Here is an 18,024-nt window from a genome sequence, read left to right on the forward strand (position 1 = left end):
CCACAGGGCATTTCTGGGAAACTTGGACCCCGAGGCGAGCGAGGACCCACAGTAAGTAATGGGTTGAATGGGGGGATAAAAGAATATGGAGGTGGTTACTCTTATTCTTACGAATCTTCTTCTTATTTATTTATTTATTATTATTATTATTATTATTATTATTATTATTTACAGTATTTATATTCCGCCCTTCTCACCCCGCAGGGACTCAGGGAAGATTACTATGTACATATACATGGCAAACATTCAATGCCATAGACACACAACATATATAGACAGACACCCAGAGACTATTTAACATTCCATCTTTTTCTGGCCACCAGGGGAGCTGTCGCTTCACCGTCCATCTACGACACCAATGAAGTACTTCCTCATTCCCCGCATGCTTGCTGGAGATTTTTATGGCCTCGTAAATTAGTTATATTAGCCTCCCCACAAAGTGGTACCTAAATTTCCCACTTGACAGATGCAACTGTCTTTCGGGCTGCAAAGGTCGATAACAAGCTACACAAATTGGTCAGAAGCTCACTCTGACCCAGGCTGACTTCGAACTCATGACCTTTCAGTCAGTAGTGATCTTAATGCAGCTGACTCCCAGCCAGCTGCACCACAGTTTATGATTATTATTACCCAACTTTTGATCTCTTAATTGAGATCCAAAGCAGGTCTTCAATATCACATAAATGTCAACACTTTCTTGGAATGAAAGAAACCTGGGCAATTGGTCTCTCAGTCTCGCTCCCTGGAAGGATTTGTTTTTTAATAGACACATTTTACCAGAAATATAAGTTTTGCCATACAATTTGTAAGTTGGTATTTTTCCAATACATCCCTTATTTTTGAATCTGGCTCTATAGTTCTTTTTTCTCTTAGCAATATAAATGTCATTATACAATTTTAATCTATATACTTAATTTAATCTATGTACTATGTTGCTTGTTTTTATCATACAATCCATAGTCAGTATTTTCCAGCAGATCACCAATTTTTCCAATTTTCCAGGAATTTCTGTATTATGATATTTGTAAAGTCTATAATTTTCCAATGCATCTCTGAGTCTTTTCTATCTACATACATTGCCCCAGTAGTGCAATGGGTTAAACCCTTGTGTGGGCAGGACTGAATACCGACAGGTTGGAGGTTCCAATCTGGGGAGATCGCGGATGAGCTCCCTCTGTCAGTTCCAGCTCCCCATGCAGGGACATGGGAGAAGTCTCCCACAGGATGGTAAAACATCTGGGCATCCCCTGGGCAATGTCCTTGCAGATGGCCAGTTCTCTCACACCAGAAGCCACTTGCAGTTTCTCCTGACACACACACAAAATCTACATACTGCTCTTGTGGTTTTATCTGAGCGCTGCATATATTCATTAATCTATTCATTATTTGGGGGTGGGGGGGCTTAGCCCTGAATAGGTGATTTTTTTTCAGAGGAAATTCCACCAATTGGATGATGATGGGTATGTCCAGATCCATTAAGTCATGCAGGAGTCTTTTGTGATACGAACATGTATAATACCTCCAGTGCTATATATGTAAATCAGACATGGCCCAGCTTTGACCCTCCAGGTGTTTTGGACTTCAATTCCTAACAGCCTACCAGAGTTGGAAGTCCAAAATACCTGGGCTGAAGTCTGCCCATGCCTGATATAGGTGGAGTCAGGAGCTGAGTTTGCAAGGCCTAGGATGGACATGTAAAGCTCTTCTCTACCTTCCTTGAAAGGTCTCTTTTTCACCCCTTTCCCCTCTTTTTCCCCTTTCCTTGCAGGGCCCCAGGGGCCAGCGAGGGCCTCGAGGAGCAACGGGAAAGTCGGGAGCAAAGGTGGGTCACCGCTTCTCACATGCGTTTATTCCATTGACATTGTGCTTCTATCTCTCAAATGGGACACAAGGCTCCTGGCAGCATTAAAGAAGAACAGAGCCATTTAAAAATCACAGCATAGATATATCAAAATAGTCATTCCACCTCAGGGTCATCTGGGCAACATTTCCCTTCTTAATAGATTGACCGATTGGTTGATTTTTGTGTATTTGTGTGCACAGGTGCTTCTATGCTCTAGAATCAATACAGTCTGGCACCACTTTGACCGTGTTGGTTTCAGGGCTGTGGAACCCTGGGAATTATAGTTTGGTGTGGCACCAGATTCATTGGACAGAGTACGATGAAGTCCTTGTAAAACTACAACTCCCAGGATTCCATAGGCTTGAGCCAAGCAAATGATATTTTAGTAGATTGCCCCTGACCATGAAAGGTCTGCGTAGGAATCAAGGGGAGCAAATAGTGGGACAGAATTCAATTTGAGGCCTGGAACTTGGAAGCATTCAGGGAGATATTGATGCTCCCAAACCCATTGTTTATATATCTACACATAGATCCAGGCCCAGACCATTTCATACTGGAGGGAAAAGTGATTTTCTGGTGTCCTTCCAGTGCCAACTAATGGTGGAAGATGACCCTACCAGGGGCACTGGAAGACTAGAGATTCCTAGAGAGAAGTGTTCCCCCAAGCAACCTCCCAGTTCTCCAGTGTGACTCTGTACACCATTTCTGGTGGAAGTTGACCATATGGTCACACTGGAGAACTCCTTCATGGATCTCTCTCTCTCTCTCTCTCTAGAGATGTGTATTTGCAAGCTAGCCTTGAATGAGTGCCAGTGTTTTTAATGTCTACACCTGCTCTTCTGTCTCACTTTGCTCTCCCTTTCTGCCTCCCATTCAGGGTACTTCCGGTGGTGAAGGGCCAGCTGGGCCTCCAGGCGAACTGGTGAGAGGAACAATAACAACAGAATTCAACTACTGCTGTTGTGGTGGTTACTATAAAACTCACGCCTGGGAGGGTCGCAATTGGGGATCTGGGGGAGTTGTCCCAGTCCTGGGCTGTGAGGATAAGAGGTCTCTAAGTTGTGCAGCTTGACAAGTGTGGGAAGATACAGGGAAAAAAGGAAGGATGGCATAAGTGGACTGTAGGATTGCCCTCAAAGATCTAGAAATTCCTTGACAGAATAGTTCTCTATGCATTTGTAGGTCCTCCACTTTGCAGAAATTTGAATCACACACAGGCACAGTAATGCCCATTTATCCTTAAATCCAGATCTGTATCCACAGGTTATGGGCCCAGGTTGTTTTAAGAGATTCAGGTAGATCAAGCATGGGCAAACTTAAGTAAGCTGTTAGGAATTGTGGGAGTTGAAGTCCAAATTACCTGGAAGAAGGGCCAAAGTTTGCCCATGCCTCCCATAGACTCAGAGGACCAGTGCTATTTAGGGGAGATGGTTGCAGTTGAACAAAAATCCACTTGCTCTCCATAAGCAGCCCACGTCACTCCATCCATCCTCACCGATTCTCCTTGTTCTCCTCCTCCTCCTTCCTCCTCCTCCTCCCTCCTCCTCCTCCTCCTTCCTCCTTCTCCTCCTCTTCCTCCTTCTCCTCCTTCTCCACCTTTTCAGGGGCTCCCTGGATCCCAAGGACCCAACGGCTTCCCTGGCCCCAAAGGACCTCCAGTGAGTATCTTGTTTTATGTACGACCCTCCAAGTTTCCCCCAAATATTGAGTTCTGCCCCTTTTCCTTCCCTCCCTTCCCTCCTGAGTGTTGACTTCTTGCCCAAATATCTCTCCTGCAGGGTCCCCCCGGGAAGGATGGTCTCCCTGGACACCCAGGGCAGCGAGGAGAAGTGGTGAGTGACTGCAAAGCAGGCCAAAGGTCAATGAGGCATTGATGGAAGGGACCCCTAGAGGTCATCCGGTGGGAGGGAGGGATCCATGCATGACCCAACTTCTCTTGAAGGACCACCAAAGAAAGAAAGACCCCTCTGTACAGTCCTATAGCATTAGAAGGAATGATGGGACCACAAGGAGAGAAGAGAGCCCCTCCAGTGGTCATCTATCCCAGTTCCCTCCTGAGAGAAGCCTCCCCACCTGCAGTCTTGTAGCATTGGAATGAATGATGGGACCCCAGGGATGGAAGGGAGTTCCCAAATCCATCTAGTCCAGTTCCCTCCTGAGACAAACTCACCCAACCCCTCTTGAAGGACCAGAATGAGCCAGACAGGCAGAACCCATAATCCTATAGCATTGGGAGGAATGATGGGACCTGAGGGATGGAAGGGAGTTCCCCAAGGTCACCTAGTCCAGTTCCCTTCTGAGGCAAACTCACCCAACCCCTCTTGAAGGAGCAGAATCAGCCAGACTGGCAGAACCCACAATCCTGTAGAATTGGGAGGAATGATGGGACCACAAGGAGTCATCAAGTCCAGTCTAGTCCAGCCCCCTCCTGAGAGAAGCTCATAAAATTTCTTTTGAAGGACCTCCAAAGAAGGAGAGATCACCAGCCCCTCCTTGAGGCAGTCTCTTCCATTCTTTAAGCATCTCCTATAACCAAGAGGTTCTTCCTAATGTTTCATAGGGATGAAAAAATTGGGATGAAAAATTGGGTAGAAAAATTTCAAAGTCCGTACTCTTTGGTTAAGGAATGCTCGCTTTACTGTGATGGGTTGCAAGGTTTCCCAGGATGTCTGCATTGAGAGCTGTTTCTCCTTTCCTCGCAGGGCTTCCAAGGCAAGGCGGGGCCACCGGGCGGCCCAGGAGTGGTGGGAGCTCCGGTGAGTGATTCCTTGCATTTGAGGAGGGGGCAGATTTGGAACGGGAGGGGTTTTTGAAGCAGGGATGGAGATGGGTTCCCCTCGTAAAGACCCCCTTCCTCCCCTTCACCGCCCGTCTCTTTCTCCCAAAAGGGTGCCTCCGGAGAAACGGGCCAGATGGGCGAGAGGGGCCACTCCGGGCCCCCTGGGCCCCCGGGAGAGCAAGGGCTGTCTGGGCCATCTGGGAAGGAAGGGACAAAGGTAAGAAGTGGCCAGAGGGTGGTGGGCTGGGAATGGGCCCGGGGAAACACATAGTCAAAGGAAGGGGACCCCAAAGGGCATCCAGTCCAATCACTTTCCATTCCCTTAGAGTTGGAAGGGGCTTCCAAAGGGCATCCATTCCAACCTCCACTCATCCAGGAAGATGCAATTCAAGTCCTTCCAACTGCAAAGCCTTTAGAGACTCCACTGGACTCTGAGGCAGTCTATTTCCCACCAGAGTTGGAAGGGCTCCCCAAAGGCCATCCAGTCCAAACTCCATTCTCAGCTTCCGGAGATTCAGCAAACCACAATCTAAAAGGAGATCATGGCATTTCTTTGGGGGGGGGGGGTTGACTTGGAGGGACAAACAATGTCATATACAGTGTTCCCTTGCTACTTCGCAGTTCACTTTCTGCGGACTCGCTGTTTTGTGGGTTTTTGCCTCCCAGTTTATGAATGGTTGCCGTTGCCCAAAGTGGTGTTCTAATCCCACCTCCAGGCAACGATAGAGTGTGGAAGGGGGTCTCACCCTCCCTCTTGAGAGGTGGCCAATCAAGAGAGATTGCAAAGCAAAGCAGAGATAGCTAGCAAAAATAGGTGTGCAGTGCCTTTAAATCTCTACTCACTTCTGTATATCGGAACGTGATATACATATATAGCGTCCCTGCTTCGCGGATTTTCACTTTTCACGAGTGGTCCTGGAACGTAAAACCTGTGATAAGTGAGGGAACACTGTATAGATACATACTGGTATATATAGAGAGAAAGAAGAATGCTCCTCAGCCATCCTTGTGCAACGTTTGAGCCTTCGGACGTCCAATGTGTCCAGCTGTGGTCAACTGATAATGAGGAATGCTGATCATGAGCTCTGGATCAGGCAATCTGTTACAGCCTTCTTCCACCTTCACAGTCGTTGTAACATGTACCATGTTATCCTCCGCCTGCTCCGCCGTTGAGGGTCTTCGGACTGTGCTTGGTCTGGAACCTCCCCCGCGGCCACTCCTGGGAGTGCACGACTCTGGTTGTTGTGCCTGCAGGTTCATTGAAGCACACAAGCACCCTCACCATGACAAGGTGACAATCTATCATCGTGTTAAACTATGCCACCAGTGGAACCTCACTCTGTGAAAACTATGTGTTGATCAGTTGTGCATTGACTTCCACACATTAAAAAAACTCACGCATCTTCCAAGGATCAGGCAATCCCATTGGCCTTTTCTGCAGCTGTGCTACATGGGAATGGGTTCCGACTCCTGGGAGTGAATCATGTTTGCCTTCTTTCCCTTTTGCCTTTCTTTTCAGGGTGACCCTGGACTGCCTGGAGGTCCCGGGAAGGACGGTCCAGCCGGACTCAGAGGCTTCCCCGGAGAAAGGGGTCTTCCTGGGACACCGGTAGGGGGCTCCCCAAAACATCCATACATTCACTGGGGGGGGGGCATAGAAATCATACAATTCTAGAGCAGGAAGGTTTTAGGCAAGAGGGCGTATTAACAAAAGACCCTCCCCATGAATGTCTAGCAGAGTAACTTATTAGCAGCAGAGTGACCCAGCACCAGTAGCCCAAAAGTGATAAAAAGAAGAGAAAGCCCACACACATTGGAGGCTATAGCAAAAGAATATGGTTGCACTATTTACAAGAACAAGGTTTTCACAACACAAGGTTTTCCTAGTTCCAACAGACCTCACTACCTCTGAGGATGCTTGCCATAGATGCAGGCAAAACATCAAGAGAGAATGCCTCTAGACCATGGCCCTACAGCCCAAAAAAACCTACAACAACCCACAAATAAAGTCCTTGATACTTCCTTCTTTGCTTCCACGCTGGGCTTCTTCCTCATGCAGATAAACAGCTTCACTCTCACAGAGCCTCCTCTCACAACAAACTTGTACAGGAGCTTCACACAATAGTTTTACACACGACTTTACACACGATGGCCTTCAACCTGGGGCTTCTCTCACCAAAGTTTCTCACACCAGGCCTTCTCAAACTCTGAGGCCTTCTCACAGACTAAGGCCTACCTCACACAGAGGCTTCTCTCACAGACTAAGGCTTACCTCATACAGTGAGGCCTTCTCTCACAGACTGAGACCTTTCTCCCACTGAGGCAAATTAACACGGAAGCCTACTATGCTACAGGCACACCTACTTATATAGAATTGCAGATTTTGCTGAGTCGTTGCATCTCTTTAACTCTTTCAGTGCTTGACTCACATTTTTGTAATTAAAAGTGCCTAGTTAATTTTTAATATTTTTAATATTTCTGACAGAAGGGACCTCTAAAGGCCATCCAATCCAACTTCCTGTCATCCAAGAAGACACCATCCAAACCAAAGCATTTAGCTGCTATGGGTTTTGATTAAGAAATAATAGGAGGAGATAATGATGATGGTGATGATGATGATGCCAATGGCTGTTTGGCTGAGCTCCATTTCTCTCTCTCCTCTCCCTTTCAGGGGGGACCAGGGCTAAAAGGCAATGAAGGACCAGCTGGACCCCCAGGACCTGCGGTAAGTACCTAATTTAAGCTCGACCAAGAGGCCGTGAGATCACGCCAAATGCACCTGGACTTCAAGGACTTCCCATGGATTCTTTCAGAACGTGTAATTAATCTATTTTTCACTCCCTCCGTTCTCAAGCCTAATCTGGCTTCTTGGGAAAACCCCCCATCAGCTGAAGGCTGTTTCACAGGGGAACTGAAATCTTCACTTTCTGTTGCCTGGGAACGAGCATTGGAATCCCAAACAACAGCTTCCTTGGCCTGCAATTCCCTCTGATCACTAGCAGACTCTTCACTTTGAAACCCATTCATTCCCTCATCCTCTGAAAGATCATCAGGAAACTCCTCTGCCACTTGCTGAGCCACAACAGACACAGGGATATTCTTCCAGGCAAGGAGGCCTGGGCAAAGTAGAAGAAGAGAGGGAGACTAGGGCTTCCCTCCATCTAGGCTCCTCTTGATACAGCCTGGAATTGTGTTGGCCTTTTGAGCTGCTGCATCACATTCTGGCCAACTCTTCTGCTTGTGGTTCACTAATAAGACTTCTAGGTCTCTTTCTCATGGAGGTTTCACCCATCTGCACCGGTTTTGTGTACCTACCCTAGGTCCCATCCTTCTTTGGCTCTCTTTGATAGCAGCTTTTCCCTTGTCTTTCCAGGGGTCTCCGGGCGAGAGGGGGGGACCGGGCTCAGGAGGCCCCGTCGGACCCCCAGGGAGGCCTGGCCCCCAAGGACCCCCCGGACCGGCCGGAGAGAAGGGCGTCCCTGTAAGTCAGGGTAATTTGGTGAGGGGGCGAATGGGGGGCCTGTGTCTGGCGGAAGAATTGGGGAGTGGCACCGGTTTCTGGTATGGCGTTCGTTGTCTCGATCTCCAGCACATCCCTACGGTACGCCTTTGCTGAACGCCAGTCAGATACGGGAATCGGACTATTCCTCTAAATGTCTTTATTTGTGTGTTTAATTTATATCCTCCCTTCCTCCCAAAGTGAGATGCAAACCTTAAAGAACACAATGCATTTAAAACAGAATAGAATAAAAGTGCATTATAATATTTTAGAAGAGTTGGGGCGGGGAGGCCCATGCCGGATATAAAGCCTTAACAAAGTCCAAATGCAGCCCAAGGTATAAATGCAGCCCAATTAAGCCATTTATTCTGTCTCCCACCCCGCCTGCCCCCCACTGACAGGGTGAGAAGGGGCCCCTCGGTCCATCCGGCCGTGATGGCGTCCAGGGTCCGGTCGGTCTCCCTGGCCCTGCAGGGCCCCCCGGTGGCCCCGGAGAGGATGGAGACAAGGTAAGAGGCCCCCGTGTCCTCCAGGCGGGCATTCATCCCTCCCAAGCTGGCACTCCATCTTGTGACCTCCTTCTCTTCCTCTTCCTCTCAGGGTGAAGTGGGCGACCCCGGGAAGAAGGGCCCCAAAGGCGGCAAAGGGGAGCATGTGAGTATGGACCCCTGAAAGGGAGGAAGTGCAGAGTGCCTTCTTGTCCCCACCCCCTCCACCATTGTTTCTGTTGTTGTTCTATGTATATACATACATTAATATATAATAGTCGTAATCTCACCTCTGCAGGGTCCGCCTGGCCCACCTGGACCCATTGGAGGCCTTGGTCAACCAGGAGCTGCAGTGAGTAGAATGGGTCAAAAGTGTGTGTGTGTGTGTGTGTTATGAACCTAAAGAGGTTCCTGTTCTTTTTGCAGAGTGTTCAAGGAATAATAAGGTAGTTTAGATCAATGAGACACTTTAGAGACCAAATTTGGTTTTGGCACTATTCATGTAACATTTATTGAAATACAATCATCACAGAATCATATCAGAATCACATCAAGGAGAGCTCTCGTGCACACACACATTCATTCATACTCACGCACACACAGGCCTCCTCCGGCGAAGATGATCAGTCTTTTCCGAGAAAGTGTGGACGCTCCATTGCTGCAGTTCAGGAAGCGTGCATCTTCTTGGTGTCCCCTGCATTTATAGGCCAAAATCCATTTTTCTTCTATTCTTTCTAATACTCAGGTTGTTCTGTTCCTTTCAAGTCCGTTCCAGTCCAGGACATCCTCAATCCAGGCCTTATGACTAATGGGGTACACCTGCACACTCCTTACATGCTTGGTCACACACCTTATTGTCCATTGTTGTTCAGTTATGCCTTGCTGCCTCCTCGCTTCGACTGCCACATAATGCTTTGCGAGAACTCCATGTTGGTTTTCTTCAGGCCTGTTTCTTCTGCCCTTCTACATGCATACAGACATTCATTCTTTACATATGTGTGTGTGTGTATGCGTGTGTGTGTAGAATATATATATTCATATCTGCCCGGAGTCACCTGAATGTTGGAGGGACACTGCCCCCTGTCTTCACCCCTTCATTCACTTTCCGTTCCCTCATAACTTTCCCCTTTCCCTTGTATTCCTTCTCTTCTTTTTCTTGCTTCCTCTCTCCTTCCTTCCTTCCTTCCTTCCTTCCTTCCTTCCTTCCTTCCTTCCTTCCTTCCTTCCTCTCCTCTCCTCTTCTTTTTTTCTGTCTTTCACCTTATACCTTTCCCCCTTTCTCTTCCTTCTTTTCCTCCTTTTTCTTTCTCCTCCTTCCCTTCCTTCTCCATTCCTTTCTTTCCCTTCTTTTTATCTTCCTTCCTTCCTTCCTTCCTTTAGTGCAAACCACACTCACAAAGCTGTTTTTATAATACACTAAACGATATTGCATTTGGTTAAGTTTGTCCTTATTGTCTTAATTTGCTTTTAATTGCTGTACTTCAATATTAATACCAGGTGAATACAGTATTCATGCTATGGGCATCGTATGAGGCCTAGTATGAGTTAGGCCTATTTTGAATAGTTGCTCACAAGCAAACAGAAAACTATATTCATTTGTCATTATCCAATCCCCAGGGATGTCATTAGGCTACTGTCCTGCACATTTACATGCAAATGAAGATGAAATTGCAAAGTCTTCTATAAATACACCTTCCTTCCTTCCTTCTTTCCTTCTTTCCTTCCTTCCTTCCTTCCTTTCTTTCTTTCTTTTCTTTCCTTGCAAGATTAAGAAGTAGTTCCCCTCCTTCGATCAAGTTGTTTTGTGCCCATCACAAAATGGCCAATTCAACCATTTCTGAGATGCTGAAGGCAAGATCAACTTCTTCCAGTATTGTGCTTATAGCATCTGCGCTCCAGTTGTCATATAGTGCTTTGATTGTATAGTTTTGGTTCTAGTGGTATCTTTGGTCTGGAAATGTCTTGCATTGCTTTGTTTTTTTAATTTCCTTCGGGCAAATATGAAAGATGTGAATCCTATTATTATTAATGTGAAAATGTAACAAAGAAATATAATAAAATAAAAGAGGGGCATCATGTCCTGGAGTAAAGTCCCACGGCACCAGGTGCTGGGCATGCAAAGCAAGATGCCCCTAGGCAACCCAAAATATGTATATTATGCAACTTACTACTACTACTACTACTACTACTACTACTACTACTACGGATGCTAATACTACTACAGGTTGAGTATCCCAAAATTCCAAAATCTAAGCCATATTTCTATTTTTTTATCTGAAATACTCCAAAATCCAGAATTATCCTCCTTTGAGGCTCTACTGTATTGCAAGTATTTTGAGTAAGCGAGACTCACCCTGCAAGAAGATCTTTGGCAGCTCAAAAATATGCCCAGGGCTCTTTTCTATGGCGGGTGCGGACCCTGAGCCCCAATGGCTTCCTCCTCTTGTTGCTTCCCCTCATTGTATAATCTCCTTCTCTTTCTCAGGGTGCCGATGGAGAGCCAGGGGCCCGGGGCTCCCAGGGACACTTTGGGGCCAAAGGCGACGAAGGGACCAGAGGGTTCAATGGGGCTCCAGGGCCCATTGGGCTGCAGGTGAGTCCTGGAAATTGGTCTGACGAGACGCCACTCTCTTCCCTTTCAGGGAAGAAGCCCTATGAGAACAAGCCCTATGAGGAGCGGCTTAAGGAGCTGGGCATGTTTAGCCTGAAGAAGAGAAGGCTGAGAGGGGATATGATAGCCATGTATAAATACGTGAGAGGAAGCCACAGGGAGGAGGAGGGAGCAAGCTTGTTTTCTGCTTCCTTGGAGACTAGGACGCGGAACAATGGCTTCAAACTACAAGAGAGGAGATTCCATCTGAACATGAGGAAGAACTTCCTGAGTGTGAGAGCCATTCGGCAGTGGAACTCTCTGCCCCGGAGTGTGGTGGAGGCTCCTTCTTTGGAGGCTTTTAAGCAGAGGCTGGATGGCCATCTGTCAGGGGTGATTTGAATGCAATATTCCTGCTTCTTGGCAGAATGGGGTTGGACTGGATGGCCCATGAGGTCTCTTCCAACTCTTTGATTCTATGATTCTAGGGTCTTAAGGGAGTCTTCATCCCTGGCCAAAGGAGGCTGGTCTGGATGGCCTTTAGGGGCCCCCTCCGACTCTTAATTTCCAAAGAAACTGGAGCAAGGAAGTCTTGGGTAGAGTGGGAATTCAGCTTAGCAAGAACTAGGGTTGCTCTCAGAGACCCCAGGCGGCACAGCCATCTCTGCATTTTAATAGAGAAGGGGAGCCCGCATTGCCAGCAGTGAGAGCACAAAACAGTGGATTCAAATGGCAAGAAAAGAGATTCCACCAAAACAGTAGGAAGAACTTTTGGAAAAATAGGAATGGTGGAGTCTCTGCCTCTGGAAGCCTTCAAATAGGGGTTGGAGGGGTCTCTTTGGGGAGAGCTTTTCCCACCAAATCATTAGGAAGAACTTTTAAAATATAATAATAATAATAATAATAATAATAATAAGAAGAAGAAGAAGAAGAAGAAGAAGAACAACAACAACAACAACAACAACAACAACAACCACCACCACCAACAACAACAACAACAACAACAACAACAACAACCACCACCACCACCACCACCACCACCACCACCACCACCAAGGCCATCAAAGCCAGAATTGAAAAGTCGACGACAGATCCCAAGTGTAGACTCTGCAAAGAAACAGATGAAACAATCGATCCCACCCTCAGCTGCTGCAAGAAGATCGCGCAGACAGACAGACTCCAAGCAGAGGCACAACACCATTGCTCAGATGATGCATTGGAACTTGTGCCACAAACACCATCTGCCTGCGACAAAGAACTGGTGGGATCACAAGTCAGAAAAAGTTACAGAAAATGAACACGTCAAGATACTCTGGGACTTCTGGATTCAGACTGACAGAGTTTTGGAGCCCAAGACTCCTGACTTCATGATTGTGTTAAAAAACAAAGTATGGATTGTCGATGTCGCAATCCCAGGTGACAGCAGGATTGAAGAGAAACAACTGGAAAAGATGACACAATATGAGGATTTAGAGATCAAACTGCAAAGACTCTGTCACAAGCCAGTCAAGGTGGTCACAGTGGTGACGGGCACACTGGGTGCAGTGCCTCAAAACCTTGGCCTGCACTTAAACACAATCAGCGCTGACAAAATTACCATCTGCCAGCTGCAAAACGCCACCTTATTGGGATCTGCATGCATTATTCGCCGATACATCACACAATCCTAGATGCTTGGGAAGTGTCCGACGTGTGATCCAATACAACATCCAGCAGAGTGATCTTGTTTGCTGTGGACTCATCTTGTTGTGTTTCTAATAATAATAATAATAATAATAATAATAATAATAATAATATACCAGTTTAATAGCAGACTGGACTCCCTTGGAAGGCAGTGGACTCTGTGTCTTTGAAGACCTTTGCATAGAGGTTTGGGTCCTCTTCCTTAGGGTGGCAGAATGGGGTTGGACTAGATGGCCCTTGGGGGCCCTTCCAGCTTTGTATTTCTATGACTGTAGTCTACAATCCCGAGACCAGCTCTACAGTTGAATCAACTTCCTTTGGAGAGTTTGAGGTTGGGGTACCTCTATTTTGGGGAGGGCTGTCCCTGGCAGAATGGGGTTGGACTAGATGTCCTTTGGGGCCCCTTTCTCAGTCTATATCTATATAACTCCTGAGGGCTTTCTCTTCCTTTGAACAGGGCATGCCAGGTCCATCTGGGGAGAAGGGTGAAACTGGAGACGTGGGGCCTTTGGTAAGTTTTGCCGCCTTCCCAAGGGTCTTGAAACATAGACTGGGTGGGCCTCTATCGGGAAGGCTCATGCTGTGGATCCTGGTGCGTTGGAAGCAGGTTGGACTAGATGGCCTTGGGAGGTCCCCTCCCAACAGTAGGATGTGATGGACCCGGGGATCTCAGCCTTGAGCCGTGAAGAGAAAGGGCTGGGAAGCATGCTCCTAACATGTACGTGTTCTCCATCCATAGGGACCACCAGGACCCCCTGGACCCCGAGGTCCCGCCGGAGCCTCCGGAGCAAGCGTGAGTGACACCTCCGTTGACCCATTACCCACCTGTGTTCTTGGTTCAATATTATAATGACCCAAACCCTTATGACAACCAATGGAGACGCCTCTGATTGCTTTCTGTTTTCCCCAAACAAGGCAACTCGGGTTTACTTTCTCAGCTTCTCAACAAATTATATTATATAGTATAATATATTACTGAAACTTCTTCTCAGCTTGGTGACTCTATCTAGAGTGTCTAGAGAAAACAAGCAGAGGGTGGATGGCCATCTATCAGGAAGGATTTGGTTGTGCATTCCTGCCTGGGTGGGACTGGATAGCTTTGCGGCGAGGGGGGTGGGGTCCCTTCCAACTCTGAAATTCAATTTTGGGTTATAACTAATTATTGATTGATGGCAAGACAAGAGGGGGAAGTGCCCTTGGCGATAACCGCCAATCTATTGATATATCAACGGCTGCGTCTCCTTCTCTCTTGTTCCTTGCAGGGTCCGCAAGGCCCCACCGGAGGCATCGGGAACCTTGGTCCTCCAGGACAGAAGGTGAGTGGCCGTCTGCCAGGAGGGATTGGACTGTGCCTTCCTGCCCAGCAGAAAGGGGTTGGGCTGCATGGCCTTTAGGGGTCCCTTCCGGCTTATTTGTGGTGCATTGCAGTTGTAGGTCTAAGTCAGTCAATGCCGTGTCCCATTCAAGCTGCATTTAAATGCGAATGCATTGTGTGCACAATGGTTGTATACAAAGGTAAAGTTCCACCTTGACATTAAGCCTAGTTGAGTCCAACTCTGGGACTCTGGTGCTCATCTCCATTTCAAGGCTGAAGAGCCGGCATTGTCCATAGATGCCTCCAAGGTCATGTGGCCAGCATGACTGCATGGAGCACCATTACCTTCCTACCGAAGGGGTCCCTATTGATCTACTCACATTTGCATGTTTTTGAACTGCTAGGTTGGCAGGAGCTGGGGCTGACAGCAGGAGCTCACCCTGTCCATGAATTCAAACTGTTGACCACTCGGTCAGCAAGTTCCGCAGCTCAGTGGTTTCACCTGCTGCCCCATATGGTTGTGTGTGTGTGTGTGTGTGTGTGTGTGTGTGTGTGTATATATATATATATATATATATATATTCCATTAATTACAGTAGACCCTCCGTTAACCGGAATTCATGCAACTGGGACTCTCAAGCAAAATGACTGCATATATATCTATGTCTATGTCTACGTCTACGTCTAAGTCTACATCTACATCTACATCTACATCTACATCTACATCTATATCTATATATAATTTATTTATTTATGACATTTATATGCCGCCTAACCGGAATTCATGCAACTGGGACTCTCAAGCAAAAGGCGTGCATATATCTATCTATATATCTATATATCTATCTATATAATTTATTTATTTATGACATTTATATGCCGCCCTTCTCACTCCGAAGGGGCCTCAAAGCGGCTTGCAAGTAAAAAGTAAATACAATATATTATATTATTATCATAGCACGATATTAATATTATATATTACATTGTACTATAACATTATACTGCAATATTATAGTAATACCACCTTTAGTATAATATATATAATTACATTGTCGAAGGCTTTCATGGCTGGAATCACTAGGTTCTTGTGGGTTTTTTCGGGCTATAGGGCCATGTTCTAGAGGCATTTTCTCCTGACGTTTCGCCTGCATCTATGGCAAGCATCCTCATGATGCTTGCCATAGATGCAGGCGAAACGTCAGGAGAAAATGCCTCTAGAACATGGCCATATAGCCCGAAAAAACCCCACAAGAACCTATATAATTATAATATCATTTTATTAGTAGTAGTAATATATTGTATTACATTATAATATTATCAATATTATCTATATATATAAATCTGTTAGGTTGGTTCAATGGGACAGCAAAACTCCACAACCCTCCAATGAAACTTAACCAAAATTCCCCTGCCCATAACACAACCCACAAGGTACAAACATATCTACTCAAAATGAAAAACAACACAACAACACACTCACAAAACGGCAAAACAACAAAACTAAAAAAAACCCAATGAAACTTAACCAAAATCCCCATGCCCATAACACAACCCACAAGGTACAAACATATCTACTCAAAATGAAAAACAACACAACAACACACTCACAAAACGGCAAAACAACAAAACTAAAAAAAACCCAATGAAACTTAACCAAAATTCCCATGCCCATAACACAACCCACAAGGTACAAACATATCTACTCAAAATGAAAACCAACACAGCAACACACTCACAAAACAGCAAAACAAAAAAACTAAAAAAAACCCAACAAAACTTAACCAAAATTCCCATAACACAACCCACAAGGTACAAACAAACATATCTACTCAAAATGAAAAACAACACAACAACACACTCACAATACGGCAAAACAACTGAGCATGTGCATTGGCGCCCAGCCGCAAGTTCCCTGGGCGCGCACACAGCCTTCCAGCCAACGTTCCCTCTGCGGAAGCCATGCCCACTCCAAGCCCCAAGTTTTACTATAGGCCACAGCAACGCGTGGCAGGGCACAGCTAGTATGTATATACAATATATTAGGTTAGATATATTTCATATATATATATATAAGAAATAATATTTTCAACGCCATTTAACTAAAATGCACACCGCCATCCCAAAGTTGTTTTCCATTCAACCAAGTTTGTCTTAATTCATTATTAATGACTATTTCAATAGGAATATAACGTAAATGCAGAGTTGTTGGGATGGTATAGCATGGTCTGTTTTGAATCATGACTCCTAAGCGACCAGAAAACGACATTGATCTGGCACCTATCATTGTAAAAGGTGGCAAATGACTCTGATGGGGGCCGACCCACTAACGGCCTCCTTCTCTTCATGCTTTTCTCTTTTCAGGGTGATCCAGGAGAGCCTGGGGGTCCGGGGGTTACCGGGGAGCCCGGTGGAAAGGTACGCATCTCTCCACTCTTTACCTGTTTCCTAACCTATACGCACACCATAAAGGACAGAGATAAGTTGGGGTAGGGCCAGAGACGGGCTGCCAGGAGCGCGAGCCAGGGGTCTGGTGCTGCAGCAACAAAGGCAAACGCTCTCTCCGCATACTTTAAAAGAGACATAGTGATCAATTATTGCAGTGTTTCTCAACCTGGGGGTCGGGACCCCTAAGGGGGTTGTGAGGGGGTGCCAGAGGGGTCGCCAAAGACCATCAGAAAACATAGTATTTTCTCTTGGTCATTGGGATTCTGTGTGGGAAGTTTGACCCAATTCTAATATTGGTTGAGTTCAGAATGCTCTTTGATTGTAGGTGAACTATAAATCCCAACAACTACAACTCCCAAATGTCAAGGTCTATTTTCCCCAGACTCCATCAGTGTTCACATTTGGGCATATTGAGTATTTGTGCCAAGTTTGGTCCAGATCCGTCATTGCATGAATCCACAACACTCCTCTGGATATAGGTGAACTACAACTCCCAAAATGCCCACCAAACCCTTCCAGTGTTTTCTGTTGGTCATGGGAGTTCTGTGTGCCAAGTTCAGTTTAAATCCATCGCTGGTGGAGTTCAGAATGCTCTTTGATTATAGGTGAACTATAAATCCCAGCAACTACAACTCCCAAATTACAAAATCAACCCCCCAACCCCACTAGCATTCACATTTGGGCATATTGGGTATTTGTGCTCAGTTTAGTCCAGTGAATGAAAATACATCCTCCATATTGGATATTTACATTACGATTTATAACAGTATTAAAATGACAGGTATCAAGTAGCAATGAAAACAATATTATGGTTGGGGGTCACCACAACATAGGGGACTGCATTAAGGGGTCACGCCATTAGCAAGGTTGAGAACTACTGAATTAGAGGGAAGTAAGAGTCCCACTGTATTCTGAATAATAATAATAATAATAATAATAGTAATAATAATAAATTAATAATAAATTAAATAATAATAAATTAAATAATAATAATAATAATAATAATAATAATAATAATAATAATAATTATTATTATTATTATTGTGCTGGTACGGCTGTACCAGGAGCTCCAACTTCCTTTTCTTTCTTTGAGTATTTGCATGTATTCCAAAGTTCCAAGCATTTTGCAAGAAGGTGGCTTCCCTTGGTTTGCAGCCACCTGCCTATCATCGTTGGGTTTTTTTAGTTCCGCCCCTTTCCCCAGGGTTCAGGAAGGAAAGGGAGCCATTTTAGCTCAGTCTTACAGTTGGAAGCAGAGACGGCCCTAGGTAATTTTCAACGGTAAGCAAACAGTATTTTGGCGCCCCCCCCCCCAACCAACCAATCATCGATATATATTTTCTGTTCGTCGTGGGAGTTCTGTGTGCCATATTTAGTTCAAT

At 45.9% G+C, this 18,024-nt stretch overlaps 1 protein-coding gene across 1 annotated transcript in view; it reads left to right on the top strand.

Moving 5' to 3' along the window:
• COL11A2 (collagen type XI alpha 2 chain) overlaps window positions 1-18,024 on the top strand; it is a 141,299-nt gene that overhangs the window by 96,249 nt on the left and 27,026 nt on the right. Inside the window, exons 33-50 of the mRNA XM_067465616.1 lie at window positions 7-51; window positions 1,769-1,822; window positions 2,721-2,765; window positions 3,448-3,501; window positions 3,622-3,675; window positions 4,546-4,599; window positions 4,732-4,839; window positions 6,142-6,231; window positions 7,294-7,347; window positions 7,996-8,103; window positions 8,523-8,630; window positions 8,722-8,775; window positions 8,908-8,961; window positions 11,095-11,202; window positions 13,340-13,393; window positions 13,622-13,675; window positions 14,145-14,198; window positions 16,559-16,612. Coding sequence (XP_067321717.1) covers window positions 7-51; window positions 1,769-1,822; window positions 2,721-2,765; window positions 3,448-3,501; window positions 3,622-3,675; window positions 4,546-4,599; window positions 4,732-4,839; window positions 6,142-6,231; window positions 7,294-7,347; window positions 7,996-8,103; window positions 8,523-8,630; window positions 8,722-8,775; window positions 8,908-8,961; window positions 11,095-11,202; window positions 13,340-13,393; window positions 13,622-13,675; window positions 14,145-14,198; window positions 16,559-16,612 — 1,206 coding nt within the window. The remainder of the gene's footprint in view (window positions 1-6; window positions 52-1,768; window positions 1,823-2,720; window positions 2,766-3,447; window positions 3,502-3,621; window positions 3,676-4,545; window positions 4,600-4,731; window positions 4,840-6,141; window positions 6,232-7,293; window positions 7,348-7,995; window positions 8,104-8,522; window positions 8,631-8,721; window positions 8,776-8,907; window positions 8,962-11,094; window positions 11,203-13,339; window positions 13,394-13,621; window positions 13,676-14,144; window positions 14,199-16,558; window positions 16,613-18,024) is intronic.

This window comes from Anolis sagrei, chromosome 2 (assembly GCF_037176765.1).
Source record: "Anolis sagrei isolate rAnoSag1 chromosome 2, rAnoSag1.mat, whole genome shotgun sequence".
Lineage (NCBI taxonomy): Eukaryota > Metazoa > Chordata > Lepidosauria > Squamata > Dactyloidae > Anolis > Anolis sagrei.